The 16,002-nt window shown below is 34.6% G+C and overlaps 2 protein-coding genes across 2 annotated transcripts; both read left to right on the top strand.

Annotated features, from left to right (window-relative positions):
* Positions 1-991: 991 nt before the first annotated feature.
* On the top strand, positions 992-3,029 carry LOC105780149 (4-coumarate--CoA ligase-like 7). The gene is made up of 4 exons (XM_012604293.2): positions 992-2,421; positions 2,501-2,568; positions 2,651-2,753; positions 2,831-3,029. The coding sequence occupies exons 1-4, from the start codon at positions 1,012-1,014 to the stop codon at positions 2,954-2,956; spliced, it is 1,707 nt and encodes a 568-aa protein (XP_012459747.1). The 5' UTR covers positions 992-1,011; the 3' UTR covers positions 2,957-3,029.
* Positions 3,030-4,709: 1,680 nt separating this feature from the next.
* LOC105778852 (serine/threonine-protein kinase TIO) lies at positions 4,710-15,838 on the top strand. Its single transcript, XM_012602605.2, has 23 exons — positions 4,710-4,836; positions 5,123-5,257; positions 5,343-5,417; positions 5,536-5,628; positions 5,709-5,783; positions 5,893-5,985; positions 6,206-6,269; positions 6,391-6,475; positions 6,611-6,683; positions 6,842-6,910; positions 7,005-7,085; positions 7,288-7,369; positions 7,463-7,615; positions 9,198-9,336; positions 10,177-10,348; positions 10,728-10,829; positions 10,909-11,457; positions 11,582-12,727; positions 13,147-13,377; positions 13,902-14,045; positions 14,258-14,338; positions 14,447-14,635; positions 15,303-15,838. The coding sequence occupies exons 2-23, from the start codon at positions 5,168-5,170 to the stop codon at positions 15,549-15,551; spliced, it is 4,035 nt and encodes a 1,344-aa protein (XP_012458059.2). The 5' UTR covers positions 4,710-4,836; positions 5,123-5,167; the 3' UTR covers positions 15,552-15,838.
* The last annotated feature ends 164 nt before the right edge of the window (positions 15,839-16,002 follow it).

Genomic DNA, 16,002 nt, shown 5'->3' with positions numbered 1-16,002 from the left:
CTTGTATTATTGATTATTAAATTTGGTTAATTACCTGATTTCAAACCGAATTAATCGGTAACCGAACTTTCAAAAAATCATTAACCAACATCCAACTGAATTAGATCGATCGATTGGTTAATTCGGTTTTAACTGAAATTTGAACATCCCTACTTAGAACTACCCATAGTCCCTCGTCAACTCATAAATAGGAGGATAATGCGCTTCAGCGCACTCGAACCCATGTTCTCCTACTTGACAACAATGCCCAAACTAATTAAACTAAAACTCAATCGAAGTCAAACTAAAAAACTTAAATGTTTATATTCCCAATCAAAATTGCATAATGGGGTGGGTAAACTACAAAAAATAGTCAATTTTTGTTTGCTTCAGAATATATTTTAGTTACTTATGTTTGAAATGTTACTTTTTAGCCACTTACGTTGTCGTTTTGTTAAGAAGTGGTAATTCTACCATTAAGCTCCGTTACCTCCCTAACGGTGACCCTACGTGGCAGTCCAAATGAGTTTTAAATGCCAACTTGGATGTCCTACATGACAGTCCAAATTAAATTTATTTAATTAAAATTCTATTATCATCCCAACAACAGGACATCTAAGCTGACATTTAAAACCTATTTCGACTGCCACGAAGGACTGTCGTTAGGGAGGTAACGGAGTTTAACAATAGAGTGACCACTTCGTAACAAAACGATAACATAAGTGACTAAAACGTAATATTTTAAACATAAATAATTAAAATGTAATCTGAAACAAATAGAAGGAAATATTTTTATAATCTGATTTAAGTAAAATCATATAATAATAATTTGATAATTGAAAATATGAAGGAGATTCGAATATACTATATTTTTCCTTTAATTCAGATGTATCCAATAAGGAAAGATATATAATTAACCTCGGACTTGTCGACGGCCAGTATTGGACGGTAGGGAGTAGACCTGCTTAAAACCAAATTAACTAGACCAAGCTTATCCTACTCCTTTTACTTTAGCTTACCGAATAAAAAACCATGTCAGTTCAAGTGTCCAGGGCCGTCCCCCTCAAGGAACAATCCGGCGATGCTCCGCCTCCGGTCAACCGAAGTGGCTTCGATTTGCGTACCGGAATTTATAGTTCGTTATTTCAACTTACCGACCATCTCAAAGTTCCCACTGATCCTGACCTTGGGATCGCTTCCTTTGTGCTATCTCAGTTCCCTCATCCTCATGTTGCTGAATCAAAACTTGCACTCATTGATTCAGCCACAAATCAGCACCTCACGTACGCTCAACTTCATCGGTCAATCCGATCGCTTGCCGGCGGTCTTTACCATCTCGGATTCCGCAAAGGCGATGTCGTGTTCCTTTTGTCCCCTAACTCACTCTTGTACCCAACGATATGTCTTGCAGTATTCTCAATTGGTGCAATCCTCTCAACTGCCAATCCAATCAATACGTCTTCGGAGATAGCTAAACAAGTGCTCGACTCCGGTGCTAAGCTCGTTATCTCAGCCCCGGAGGAGTTACATAAATTCGAACGAATTCAGGTTCCTACAATGGTCACATCTCGGCAATCAAAAGAGGGTAATTCATTATCTATAGAAGAATTAATCGAACGCGGGGATACACATGAAGTACATGAAATTAAGATTAAACAGTCGGATACGGCGGCGGTATTATACTCTTCGGGTACTACCGGAACAAGCAAGGGCGTTATATTAACGCATTCAAATTTAATAACAACGGCAAGACTTGTAAGATGGTATGCAGAAGAAACTTCGTCTGTAAACGATGTGTTTTTGGGGTTCATACCCTTTTTTCACATATACGGCCTCGTATTTTTCGGGTACGGGCTATCTTGTTGCGGTATCACGACGGTGTTGATGCAAAGATTTGATTTCCAGGAAATGTTGAAGGCAATTCAGGTTCATAAAGTTAATAACATCGCTGCCGTACCCCCGGTGGTGCTTGGTTTAGTGAAAAACTGCAAAAGCAATGATAGCTTGTCAAGCGTGAGAAGGATTGGGTCAGGAGCTGCACCGTTAAGCAAGGAATTGAGTGAAGCATTCAGGGCTCAGTTTCCATGGGTGGAGCTGAGGCAAGGATACGGGCTAACCGAGAGCTGCGGTGCTGCGACGGTGTTCGTGTCGGACGAAATGGCGAAAGCTCATCCAGGGTCATGTGGGTCGCTGCTGCCGACTTTTAGTGCGAAGGTGGTGGATATGGAAACAGGCTTGGCTTTGCCACCCTACAAAGAAGGAGAGCTATGGTTAAAAGGGCCTACAATCATGAAAGGGTACTTAGGAAATGAGGAAGCAACGGCTGCAACTTTAGACAAAGATGGGTGGCTTAAAACTGGGGATCTTGGTTATTTTGATGAGGATGGGTTGCTTTACATTGTTGATAGGGTAAAGGAGCTTATCAAGCACAATGGGTATCAGGTAACATTAATGCCTTTTGCTATATATCCGCGGGTAATTTCAAGTACAACAAAGTTACCATTGATATCGATTGTTGCAGGTTGCACCAGCAGAACTGGAGGCACTGCTTTTAAGCCACCCCAACATCCTGGATGCAGCAGTTATACCGTGGGTGCCTATTACTATGGAGGTGTAGTTGCATAGGTACGTAATGTGTAGTATTGTTTGACAAATGTGTTTGATTTTGCAGGGTTGAAGATGAAGAGTCAGGGCAGATACCAATGGCGTATGTGGTAAAAGCAGTTGATTCTGAGCTCACTCATGAACAAGTCATTCAATTTGTAGCTGCCCAGGTTCGTACTTACTTTGGAATATCTAAGTTTTTGAACATTTCAATTCAGTCCATCAATTTTAATAAAAATTGTGGCAGGTGGCTCCTTACAAGAAAGTGAGGAGAGTGGAATTTATAGATGTAATCCCAAAGTCAGCAGCTGGCAAAATCCTGAGGAAGCAGCTGATTTTACAAACCCAACGCCCTATTCTCTCCAAGTTGTAACTTTTATATGTTCTACTAATTCATGCCTTGTGAGAGAATAATTGAATAATTTCATTATCGAACAATTATTTCATTTTGAGTTGGGTTTTTATATGTTTTCTATGAAATTATAGAGCATTATTTTATCTTTGTGAAATGATCCTACTTTTAGGGTGTATTTTTTTTAGTTTGATTTTCAATTAAGTCCACGATTCAATTTGTTTTAGCTGGATTGACATGCTAGAGGACGTGTGTCCAAGTGAGTTGAAGCGTATTATCCTTCTATTTAAGAGTTGGAGAGGGATTATTTAAGTATTGTATCAAAAAAAAAAAGTTTATGATAAGAACCTATAATAAGATTAATGTTAAAAAAAATCAAAATATACCCAAATCCACATTTACTGAAACATATTCATAAATTATATAGTTTTTAATTAATTTAAAATTTAAATAAATTTATTAAAATTTAAAATTATCAAAAAAATATATAAAAATAATTTTATAATATTTATTTATTAAATTAAGGCCTAAGGGACACAAAGACACTTAATAAAAAATTTTAAAAAAATCAAAGCAACCCTTGAAAAAAAGTGCAAACTATTGAATTCTTAATGATGGTACAATGATAAATTTAGACCCTAACCTTTATTTATTTTTGTCATTTTGGCCCTTTTTTTTTTTTGAATCATTTTAGGCCTCAACCTTTAATTTTTAGTTAAATTGCTTATTTTTAGACGAAAAATTGTCTGAACGGTTTAAAATATTAACGATATTGATGTGGCCACTACCGTGGCAATCCACATATAATTCATAAAAAATAAAAAAATAAAAAAATATTTACGAGTCCAGTTTACGAAAATGGGGTCTCGAAACTACACTTTTTAACACCACTGACTTTCGAATCGTTACAAAATGTATGACCAAAATGAATTTGGGCAAATAAACATTTAGGTTATTTTGTATTTGTTTATTTATAATAATTCTGGACGTGATTTTTTTTATAATTATATATATTTTTATAATTTCAATATAAATTATCAATTTATATATATTTTTAATTTTTGACTAGATGAATTTGGATGCACATATATATATATATCTAAGTTCATTCTAAACATGAATTTTAATAATTTTATATGCTTTTTTTCTATTTTCAAGAAAATAATAATTTTAAAATACCATTTTATTTTATTTTGAAATTTGGAATTTTTAGAACTTCAAGGTTTTAAGAATTTTTTATATATTTTAAAGATTTTTAGGTTTCGTTTTGCTCTTTTTGTGTATGTCTATTTTTTTACATATAGTTTGAGATATTTTTATTAAAAACTTAGAACTACTTATAATCTCTTCCAACTTTTAATTAGAAGAATAAATGTGCTTCAGAGTGCTCAGAATCACGTCTTCTTGCACTAGTAATAATGTTAATACCAATCAAGCTAAGGCTTAATCGGTTGAATCAATTTTAAAAAATAAAATGTTAGATAAAACTAAATAGACAAAACAAAAGTATATGGCCCAAAGTAACAAAAAAAATCTTGAAGTACTAAACTAAAAATTGTATATAATATAGGACCAAAATATGTATTAAACCTTATTCCAAAGGGATGATTTTTATTTTAAAATTAAATTATATATTGATTTTCTTTTATAATTTTGATTGATTTATTTATTTTAGTAGAATTATTAAATTCCAAATGAAGCCTTAAAAATTCAAAAATAATAAATAAATAAATAAATAAATAAATAATTGTATTTGAAAAGATAGCAGCGGGAATCTTTTTTCTCTTGTTCACCTGTTGTTTTTTCAAAAATTTCTCCCTCTCTCTCTCTCCCTCAAAAAAAAAAAAAAAAAATCTCTCAAACTTTCTCCAGATTTGCTTTGTTCGCTGATTCAAACTGAAGTAGTTTCCTCCTCTCTCTTTCACCATTTGCTTTTCCTTATTTCATTTTACTAATTTTTTTGTTCTCTCCGTTGCAACTTTTGATCGCCGATTGAATGCATGAAAAACAAAAAGAAGCCGTTTTGAGTTTTTCTTTCCCTTTCTCAGCTCTCAAACAGTGCTACATTTTGAAACTTTTTAGTAGATTTAGGGTTTATGTTGTCTGTTCATCTTGAAATTCGAAAATAATTCTAATTCCAAGTAGATTTTTCGATTTTAATTACTTATTTTTTTCGTTGTTGTTTAGATTGAATAGAAACAACAGATAAGTAAAAATCGTGGAATTAAAAGGATGGGAATTGAAGAATACCATGTGATAGAGCTAGTAGGTGAAGGCTCTTTTGGTAAAGTATATAAAGGAAGGCGAAAATACACTGGCCAGGTAATTTTTAAATTTTCTCTTTACTTTTTATTAATTTTTTTATCTTTTTTTTTTTATAATTTTGTTGCATATTTTTCACTATCAGACTGTAGCAATGAAGTTTATAATGAAGCATGGAAAAACTGAGAAGGACATTCATAATTTAAGACAGGAAATTGAGGTATTCCCTAATGCTTTTTCTAGTAAGATTTATCAATGCTTTTGCTGTTTGATCTGCTTCTTTGTTTTTTTTTTTTTTTGTTCTTGTAATTTGTGATTTAGCCTCTTACGCATTGCAGATTCTGCGAAAGTTGAAGCATGAAAATATCATTGAAATGATTGATTCATTCGAGAGCCAACAAGAATTCTGTGTTGTTACTGAATTTGCACAAGTAATGATCTCCTTTCTATATATGACAGCCATAACTTATTGATTTGGACAAATAGTAATGTGGAATTTCTTGGTATGTAGGGTGATCTATTTCAGATTCTAGAGGATGATAAGTGCCTTCCTGAGGAGCAAGTTCAAGCAATTGCAAAGCAATTGGTACTTTCAACTTAAAAATGTTAAGATCAAATGGAATTGTTTGATTTTTGGCTTCAAGCTCACTGGTTTGCTGAACATGAGATTTTCCTTTTTGGATGTTATCATGTAGGTGAGGGCATTGCACTACTTGCATTCCAACCGGATCATCCATCGTGACATGAAGCCACAAAACATTCTCATTGGTGCTGGCTCTGTTGTTAAGGTTGGTTAGTTAGTTGATATGCAAGTGCTATGTTGTGATTTAACAATTCGTCTTTGAAGAGTAGTCATATTCTGATTTTTTGAGTTTGGAGTTGATATAATTTTTAACCATCAGGCAAATTGTATGCCTTTCATCTTCTTGTTGCACTCTATGATTAGGCCTACTTTAAGTTTTCTTCGTTCTTTTCTTTGTAACTTATGCAGTCTTTCAATTATTGCAGCTTTGTGATTTTGGGTTTGCACGTGCAATGTCCACTAATACTGTTGTTTTACGATCCATAAAAGGTTTGCCTGATATTATCTACATGCCCTTTTAACTTTCTTCCTACTCAACCAATTAAGAGAGTATTCTGTGGATTTCCTTTATATATGCTTTCTCAGTAATGCTTTTACAAATGGTTTTCAGGCACCCCATTGTACATGGCCCCAGAGCTTGTGCGAGAACAGCCCTACAACCACACTGTTGACCTGTGGTCTCTTGGAGTCATATTGTATGCGCTTCTTTTTTCCTTCTAATTTTATAGTGGTGATCTTTTAATTGGTTTTTTGCTAGATGAATCAGATTTTGCCATCATGTCCGCTATCTGTTGTTTACATTGAATTGAACCCAACTGTAAATTTGGCAGGTATGAATTATTCGTTGGGCAACCTCCCTTTTATACGAATTCAGTATACGCACTCATCCGGCACATAGTTAAGGTACATAATATGATAAGTCCTTTTTTTTTTCAAATCCTCATTCAGAACATTATTAAGGCACAGTTACTGAAAATATTTTTTGTAAAGTATGATTCTGCCTTACCAAACTTTAAAATGTGGTATGCCAAGGAAACACTAATTTACCTGCAATATTTCAGGATCCAGTCAAATACCCAGACGAAATGAGTGCAAGTTTCAAAAGCTTTCTGAAGGGATTGCTTAACAAGGTTTTCTTTTTGATGAAAAATTTATATGTTTCTTGGCGTTAACTTTGCTTTCAAAGTGAAGTCTTGATTTTGTTTTTAATATAATTTGAAACAGGTACCTCAAAATCGGTTGACATGGCCCGCACTTCTTGAACATCCATTTGTTAAAGAAACATTGGATGAAGTAGAGGCCAGGGTAATGCATCTGATGTCTGCAAATTTTTTTTTCCTTTTGTTAAACAAATTAGACTCTTTGTTTAGTTACTCTAAAGCAGCAAGAGTGCATGCTGCTTGCAAGGCCAATTGTGTTTTTATCTTGTATATAAGAGAAACTTGTTCGTTTTTTTCTTTTTTAAATTCAAAGAACATTGTAGTTTAATTTTGGTGAAACATTCTAGGAGGTGCGCGCTACAACTGCTACAGCCAGGCAATCTGATTTTGCATTGAGGAGTGAGGAAAACTGTATCCAGACACCAAATGGTATATCATCCCTTTTGACAGCATTGCATTCGATTCTTATTTGTGGTATATTGGTTCTACCTTTTTTAACCATCATTAACTACTATGTCGCAGGTAAAGAAAATTCTCCTGCTGCTTCAGAGCCTTGTAATGTTCCAAGCCCTCAGAGTGATGCTAAAAAATATAGTCCTAATACAGTCCAGGGAAATTCTGCACTGCATGACGAGTTTCCTGGATTTTCAAATCCCAATGATGTTAAACAGACAGGTAGACAATGTTATGATGTTTCAGTTCCTATAGTGCATTAGTGAATCAAAATAAGGGATAGTAAAAGAAGTTCACAAGAATCAGAAAAGTTTGGGTGGGTTGTGGAGAAATGGGAGAACCAGGAAGAAAGATCAGGGAGGGTCAGTAGGGAAGAATCTCAAGACAATATGCCAAGATTTCAAGAATTGATCTTCTAAAATATACTAGAAACCAAGGTAAAAGAGCGACATAAAGCTAAAACCTAAATCCAATATAGATGGAAATCACCAAAAATAACCATAATTCCCTAATACTTGGACAATATGCAAAAAGCTAGTTAAATAATATATAGACAATATAGTAAAATCTTAAATCTTCGATAAAAAAAAATATTAAACCATAATATATAACAAATTACAAAATCTAACCTTAAGTTCAAGCCACTCCTCTCCATGGTGCATTGGTTAGTGGAACATGCAAATTAACTTTCTCACTGTCTATAATTTTTGAAATGAAATTCATAAAGTAAGTTTAAGCCATGTCTCCTTGTGTAATATTTGTTTATATATCTTTGAGCTTTTCATTTTTTCTTTTTGCAAAATTCACAGAATTTGCCTATGTTTTTGGGTTACTTGTCTATTGTTAGCTTTGTTTGACATAATTTGGAAACCAGGTAGACCCGGTTTTGAAATTCATTGAATTTCCTAAAGTAGTTTGAATCTGGCACTGTACTATTTATATATTGTTTTAAGGCGATCAAATTTTGTTTCTTTTTTCCTTCATTTTGCAAGGTTTTCAATTGTTAAGTTTTAGCCACTTTTAAAAACTGGTACATCTAGCTTTAACTTGTGATATTTGACAACGTGAAAGAAATAAAGTAGTAATAATTTTTCTCTGGTGTTTTTTTTTTTTTGTTATTGTTCTTCTCCATGTTTTTATTTTTTCATGTAAATATCGGTTTCTTTTAGTTAAATAGGTTAGATATTCTAGTGGAAGCTGTAAACAAGAAACCTTTTTAATATGGGGTTAAAGCCTTTATGATGAAGTTCTTGTTTCACTCAGAAAATAGTAGTCTTAACCTACTGTTGTTATAGCCAATCTTATTGTCTCTAGTGTTAGTATCCTTCAGCTTATTATCTCTTTGGCTATTGATTTTGCTCTATACATCTCATTGTTCTGGCATATTAAGTTTCAATTACATTTAGCCCTTGGTACATCTAGCTTCAATTTGTGATATTTTGACAACTTGAAAGAAATAACTTGGTGACCATTTTTCTCTGATGCTCCGTTTGCTGTTTTGTTTGTTGTTCTTCTGCATGTTGTCATTTTTTTTCATGTAAATGTAAGCTTCCTTTTGTTAAGTGGGTTACATATTGTAATGATAGCTGTAAACAACAAACCTTTTCAATATGGTTCAAAGCCTTTATGAAGAAGTAACAGATGCTCTATGGAGAAATTTGCCCTCGTTTCACTCAGGAAATTGTAGCATCTTAACCTACTATCCATTCTTCTTGACTCCACTTTTAGTGTTCTTTAGCATATTATCTCTTTAGCAATTGTAGCATCATTGTTCTGGCATATTATGAGTTATATATCTCTCCAGGTAACTTGGCATTAGACAGATTAGAAAACAACTCTCGCACAGTTAATGGGGCACAAATTATTGGTCAGGATAATGAAGCCTTAGCACTTATTTTGCTTCCAATCAAAAAGTGGTCAGAAGGATCACAAAATGCTTGCAGGTAATTCGTAACCTTCAGTTTATGGATTATCTTCATTTAGCAATTTGTATTTAACTTGATTCCCTGTTGTTTGTATTAGTAGCTAAGTAATCATGGCTTTCCTTTTTTTCCTCTCTATTTTCTGTTTCTTGTACGGAGCAAACCATACTCAAAGTCAGTTGACAATTTAGTTTTAGGTTGCGTGTTAAGATTATGATCAATTTCCATTGCAAGACAATATTTTGGCTTAATATGAATGCGAAATCGCTAAGGGTTTATGATAAATCTAAAAAGCTACTCTCATTTTATAGTTGTTCTATGATTAATTTAATTTAGATTCATATATTGGTTGTTTTCAAGACCTTTAGTAGGAAACATTTTGGGAACTAGTTTCTTTCATTTGATGGGTGCTGGGTGTTCTTTTCTTTTCTTTGCAATGGTCTCTGCCATGATCTGGATACTAAACCTTATCTTTATGTATACATGCTAAGCAGAAAAACTGAACCTGGAAAGGGGGGGAAATGGGTGATAATTTCTTAGTGAAACATTAGCAATCAGCATAACAAAGAAAGTGAAAATAATTCTACTTGGTAAAAGAAATACTTAGTATTTCCAAGCATTAAGGTTAAACGTATCTTTCAAATTCTCGTTTCCCCCAATTTCTGATTGCTTATTGTAATCCTTACCAAATTGGGTAGATAAACACTTGATCCTAGGAAGAAATGTTGGCTACAGTGTTGTTCTCCCATTTGGTCTTTTTGTTTTTGTCATTCCACTCAATGTACATTTCCTTGAACCGAATACCATATGTCCATTGATTATTTGTTAAAGCTGGTTCTCATTTTATACTGGCTTTTACAGGGATCAAGATATTCTCCATTCAAGTCAGTCTTTGAGAATTCTTTCTAATTTAGTTGCAGCTGGTGCTCTCCAGTCTGTCGGAATACTGGATGAAATAATGTGTGAACTTCTTAATTTCACTGCCATTTTAGTTGGTTTGAAATCATCTGATGTTAATGAGTTAGTGTCAAAGGTATATGACTAATTCTATCTAGAAATTTCTATTCCCTATTTCCACTACCTTTCATGTACCATACTGACGTAGGCTTGTGTTTCATGCATAAAATGGGACATCTTCATGCTTTGATTTTGAAAATGGCTGTTCATTTTCTTTGTAAACTATAATCATGACGCTTCCTGTGTTTTCTTTTCCTTCTAAACGCAGCCATATTTTTTTGTTTTCTTTTCTGTCAAGTGAAAGGAATTTTCTTTATGTTTTTCTGAAAACAAATGACTATATCATAAAAAGTTATTTAAGAGATATCTAAACATTGATCACAAAATTGTTTACAAAGTCAAATACACTTTTCTGTTGTTATATCTGGCTGAAACATTTCTGGTTGCTTCTGCAGAGTTTTTCTGTTACTAAAATCCTGTTGGCAGAAAATAATGGAAGTGATGCTGCCACTTCCTATTTCAAACACTGGGTTGTCATAGTTGAAATTTTCTCACAGGTATAGTTTTCTATGGTTTATATTGGTCTCTTCCAACATTTCAGACACCTTTGTAAGCTCCCTCATTTTATGAATATAGGTTGTAAGCCACATTGAAGATGCCTCTGGGAGAGTTTTCTCTGAGTCTTGTGCGTGCATCACAACTATATTAGTTAGAGTGTCTCAGGGTCTTCGAGCATGTTCTTCGACTCAGGCTCCTAAGGGAATCGCCTCTCCCTCTGTGATTAATGAATCATTGAAACAGATTTTGGACCATGCTGTTACGTCCCGTTTAGTGGACCATCTATGTTTATGTTTAGCAACTTCAGGTGCAAGTCTCAGCTCTGGATCCACAAATATGCTGCTTGCTGCTTGTGAAGCATGTAGGGCTATCTGGTCATTGATGGATGCTCATGAAATCTTTTTCATGAAGGAAAATCCCAGTTTGTTTCCCTTGGATGCTTTGCGGAGTCACTCTTTGGCTCGACTTGACATCAGAGATCATGCCCGTGGTTGGCTGGCTGGAACAGAAGCAGCGAAAGTCGTTGATGCAGTAACTAGGGCTTTTGTCAGATCAAAATCTGTGCAGTTTGCTATAGTCAATTGCCTTCATCAACGTGTAGAGCCAGCATTATCTGCTGCTATTCATGTACTTCTTCCTCTAACTGAAAATGCTTCTGTACTGAGGAGCAGCTGAATGCTTAACATTTATTTTATATTGTTTAACCAGTGTAGCATAATATATTAATATATTTCTTTCTTAGCTTTTTCAGATTTTGTCAAGATGTTGCCTACACAATGGCATTATTCCAACTGTTCTTTGCGGCCTTCCCAATTCCCTACCTGTTACTACTATTGTTAGCGGTGGAGCCGACGGTACCATTGTTTCAGAGCTATTCTCTATATTATCTTTATGTTCATCGTTGAACAAAGATGCACAATCAGATATGAAGTGTAAAATAAGCAATCCTCCTGCCTTGACTCTGCATACATGTCTTCTCCTTGCTACAATTGCTCAGTGTTTAAAATCTACTGGAAGAAATTCTGCAATATTTATGCTTACAACCTCCCCAAAGAAGCAGCTCTCTCGACTTACTATACTTGCTCAGCATGTTTCTTCTAAAGATACAACAATAACCTCATTACAACCTCATTCTGCATCAGCTATGCTGGCTTTTGCTTCCATTCTATCACTTGAAGGTGGACTGTCTGTTGAGTCTGCCATATCTGAAATTGCAGTGCCCTTGATTCCTCCAACTAGCACACTTTGTGATCACCTTAAAATTTCCTCAGACTGTGAAAATGATGTTGGCCCTAAGAACACCAAAGCTGTTCTCTCATATTGGCATGGTTTTAGGGATGGATGTGTAGGCTTGTTAGAAGCCAAACTGAAATGGGGAGGACCATTGGCTGTACAGCAGTTGATTGCAAGTGGTATCCCGTTACTTCTTATTAATTTTTTGGCCAGCAACCATTCAATCGCTTCACGTCAAGGAGTTGATATCCCAAATGATGGAGTTGGCCTATCCCCTATAGGAGTTGTATGGGCAGTTTCATCGATATGTTTCTGCCTTTCAGGTGGAGTACTAACCTTTCGGCAAACCTTGCTCAGCAGTGAGAACATGAAGCTCATATGTAGTTTGATATCTGATGTTCATCTCAAGCTTGTCAGGTCCTGGGTTGGGCCTGGTGGAGGGAAAGATGGAATCAGAGATACAATAAATACAGTAATTGATTTCTTAGTGTTTCCTTTTGTTGCTGTACAAAATGCTCCTGGTTTGCCAGCTGCTACTGCTTCAGTAAATAGTGGGTTCATTCTCAACATGGGTTCAGCCGCTGAGAGAGTATGCAAGGAAGACAAGGAGATGGTGAAAGCAATTGTGGAAGATATGGGGAAATATATTAAAATCCTCCTGGAGGTTAGATCCTGTTTATTTATTTCTTTATAGGACATAGGTTGGAGTAGGATGGCTGCTGCCCTGCCTGCTTTCTTGTGGGGTTATCATGAGCAAATGTGCCATTCAATAAGCTTTTTTCTCCCTAGTTGAATGGTGCTTGGCTAATTGATGCAGCTTATAACTTGTACGTGGCCCTTCAATGCACAAGACTGTACACGCTTTAAATAAGTGACTCAGTTATTTTCTAGAGATAATTTCTTATTTCTTTAATGGCTTTGTCCCCTCAGCCCAGAATAAATGGTCATTGAAAAGCTCATGTTTGAGGAGATTTTCTGCTTTCCCAGTCTTAGTTTGATGTGAATGATGTTTACAGTACTAATATGGCCTTAAGTTATTGAGACCCTGTACTTTCCTCATTTAGTATCTTCTGAACTTCTCAGGTGGGAGTGCCTGGCATAGTTCTTCGTTGTTTGGATCAATTAGAGTCAAAGGATCTCGGAAGAACTGTTGCCTTTCTTGCCAAAATGGTAGGACATCGACCACTTGCAGTCCAACTTGTAGGGAAAGGGTTGTTGGATCCAAATAGAATGAGAAGGTTGCTTGATTCAAGTCCAAGAGATGCCACACTTGACACTTTGATGATTGTTTCTGATTTAGCTCGTATGGATAAGGTCAGGTTATGTTTTTATTAAACAATTCCCGCTGCATCATTAGATACAAATTCTGACTCTTAGGTCCTTTCCATGGTTAAATTTAGCTTTCTAGAGCAGAATGCTGAGGGACACATTTTCCCAAATTTGAATGATTGGCTCTTCTAGCAACTTAACATGAAAACTTTCTTCCTATTCGAGCAGTTTTATGAAGGTGATATTTTAATTTTTTCCGACAATTGAGCCATTTGTCAGTGTGGTTGAGTTGTTACTCTTTCAACTCCTTAATGTGATCCATCAATTCCTGAAATAATTTGATTGACCCCTTCCCCATTTGTACCATATTTTTGTTTGATTCATATGAACTTCTAGGATATACAAATGATTGTCTTCCATGAACCGGGTTATATACTCTGAAGTTCACTTAAAAAGAAACATAAATGTAAATTTGCTGGTATTTATATACTCTTTAAAGGGAGATGAATCATGAATGTGTAACAGAAGCTTGTGCTCTGACTAAAATTTTGGATAATGTGGTTATGCAGGGTTTCTATGAATTCATCAATGGGGCTTTGATTTTAGACACTTTACGGGACTTTCTCTCTCATGAAGATCCCAATGTTCGAGCCAAAGCATGCAATGCTCTAGGCAACATGTGTCGGCATAGTGCATACTTCTATGAGTCACTGGTAAGTACCAGACAACACATAGCTTTGTGGCCGTGGTAAACTGTAAGAACGATTATTCTATAATGTTTGTTAGCATTTTAAAATTCATTACGTAGGAATTTGGGAATTGTTGGAGATATTGTGATTATTTCATTATTATTGGTCATCGAATGAAAAATTATATTGCAGGCTTTTAGTTGTCTGATTCTTAACTAACCAATTCATTTATGTAGGCAAGACATCACATCATTGGGCTCCTTATTGATCGATGTGCTGATCCAGACAGACGGACAAGGAAATTTGCATGTTTTGCAGTACGATATGTTCTTAACCATTATGAAATTTAACAGCAGCATGTTATAAGCTCGTGGCTATGGTATATACGCATATAACTTAAAGCCGACTATTAATTGTTTTCGCAGATTGGAAATGCTGCCTACCATAATGATATGTTGTACGAAGAATTGAGGAGATCAATACCTCAACTAGCAAAGCTGCTGGTTTCAGCAGAAGAAGACAAGACTAAAGCAAATGCTGCAGGTGCACTGAGTAATCTTGTGCGCAACTCTAACAAGCTCTGCGAAGAAATCATCTCCAAGGGGGCCATACAGGTATGATGCCTTGATCTCTAGTCTCGCTTATTCGTGAATATTTGACAACAATAAATCTAACAAGGTAGAGAAGAATTACAGAACTTTTATATGGTCTCTAGTAAGCTCTTTAAGCACCAAGAAGTAGACTTATTTGCTTAGTTATTCTAGATTTGTTTAAGGGCTAGGTTACTTGTGGAAGCTCTAAAGCTCATTCAAAATTAGGAAAGTTTGGATAAAAATATTAAGTTTGAATCCACCTTGGACTGTTTGATAATTTTTAATATATTATTCAATTTTATATATATGTAATTTATATCATAAAATTAAGTTTATAATAATATATAATCAATTAAATAATATGTTAACTTGTTTATGTTTACATTTTTAATAGAAGAAAAAAATGATTAAATCTTAAATTAAACAATAACATATTTTTTAAAAATATAAAAAAAAATGAGTTGGCTTAAAATGGATTCGAGTTAATCATATATAAATATGGGTGGGCTTAGGTCAAATTTAAAGATTTATATTTTAGATCAGGTCAAATTTAAGTAAATATAAAATATATTAATACTATAAAATATAAGCCTGGCTCCAGAACACATCTAGGTTATTTCTTTCCATCAAATCCATCATATTGGTCAAGAGTACACGAACATTGACTCCTGCTTTGTTTTTTTGACAGGCATTACTAAAATTGGTAGCTGATTGTTCAGCAGTTGCTTTAAATCCAAGCAAAAAGGATGCAGTTAATGAGTCACCATTAAAGATAGCTCTTTTCTCACTGGGAAAGATGTGCGCATATCCAAATTGCCGACAGTTCCTTCGTTCATCGGAGTTGTTCCCGGTGATAGGACGGCTTCGGCAATCCCCGGAATCAAGCATTGTAAAGCTTGCAGTAGCTATTGTGAGCAAAGTTACGGATGCATCATGACTGGTGAAGGTAAAATGTTGATGTTTTACTTAATGGTCAGTTCTTTTGACCTTACCAACTTGATTTCCACTGAAGTCATCAACTGTAGTTCCTTGGTCAGTAATGTTTGAGCCTTTAAAAAACCCAGAGAAAATAGCAAATGCTTCTGAATCTTGTGATGCAAGAAATATTCAGAGGTATAGACACTGTGAAGCATCTGTATTTATATGCCAGTATTATAGTATTTGATTTTGTTCAATCTGCTATATGTGATATATATATTATATGATTAGTATTTTAGTATTTTATCTATTCCCGAGTTCTTATCTTCATAAGCAAAATTTAAAGTTTCATATATATCTTTAATTGGAGAGATTCACTTAATCAGTGTAAAATTAAGTTAGTTTTTTTTCTTAATTTTTATACAATTGATATTTTAATAATTTAACCATCATATTTCATGCTTTGTTTA

This window comes from Gossypium raimondii, chromosome 4 (genome assembly GCF_025698545.1).
Source record: "Gossypium raimondii isolate GPD5lz chromosome 4, ASM2569854v1, whole genome shotgun sequence".
Classification (NCBI taxonomy): domain Eukaryota; kingdom Viridiplantae; phylum Streptophyta; class Magnoliopsida; order Malvales; family Malvaceae; genus Gossypium; species Gossypium raimondii.
Note: the sequence above shows the minus strand (reverse complement) of the source record. Positions and strands in the feature narration are given on the sequence as shown.

Coding starts and splice junctions, on each gene's coding strand:
- LOC105780149 (XM_012604293.2), top strand. CDS start 1,012: ATGTCAGTTCAAGTGTCCAGGGCCGTCCCCCTCAAGGAACAATCCGGC. Junction 2,422..2,500: donor TCAAGCACAATGGGTATCAG/GTAACATTAATG, acceptor CGATTGTTGCAG/GTTGCACCAGCAGAACTGGA. Junction 2,569..2,650: donor CTGGATGCAGCAGTTATACC/GTGGGTGCCTAT, acceptor TTGATTTTGCAG/GGTTGAAGATGAAGAGTCAG.
- LOC105778852 (XM_012602605.2), top strand. CDS start 5,168: ATGGGAATTGAAGAATACCATGTGATAGAGCTAGTAGGTGAAGGCTCT. Junction 5,784..5,892: donor AAGCAATTGCAAAGCAATTG/GTACTTTCAACT, acceptor GTTATCATGTAG/GTGAGGGCATTGCACTACTT. Junction 6,270..6,390: donor TGTTTTACGATCCATAAAAG/GTTTGCCTGATA, acceptor AATGGTTTTCAG/GCACCCCATTGTACATGGCC.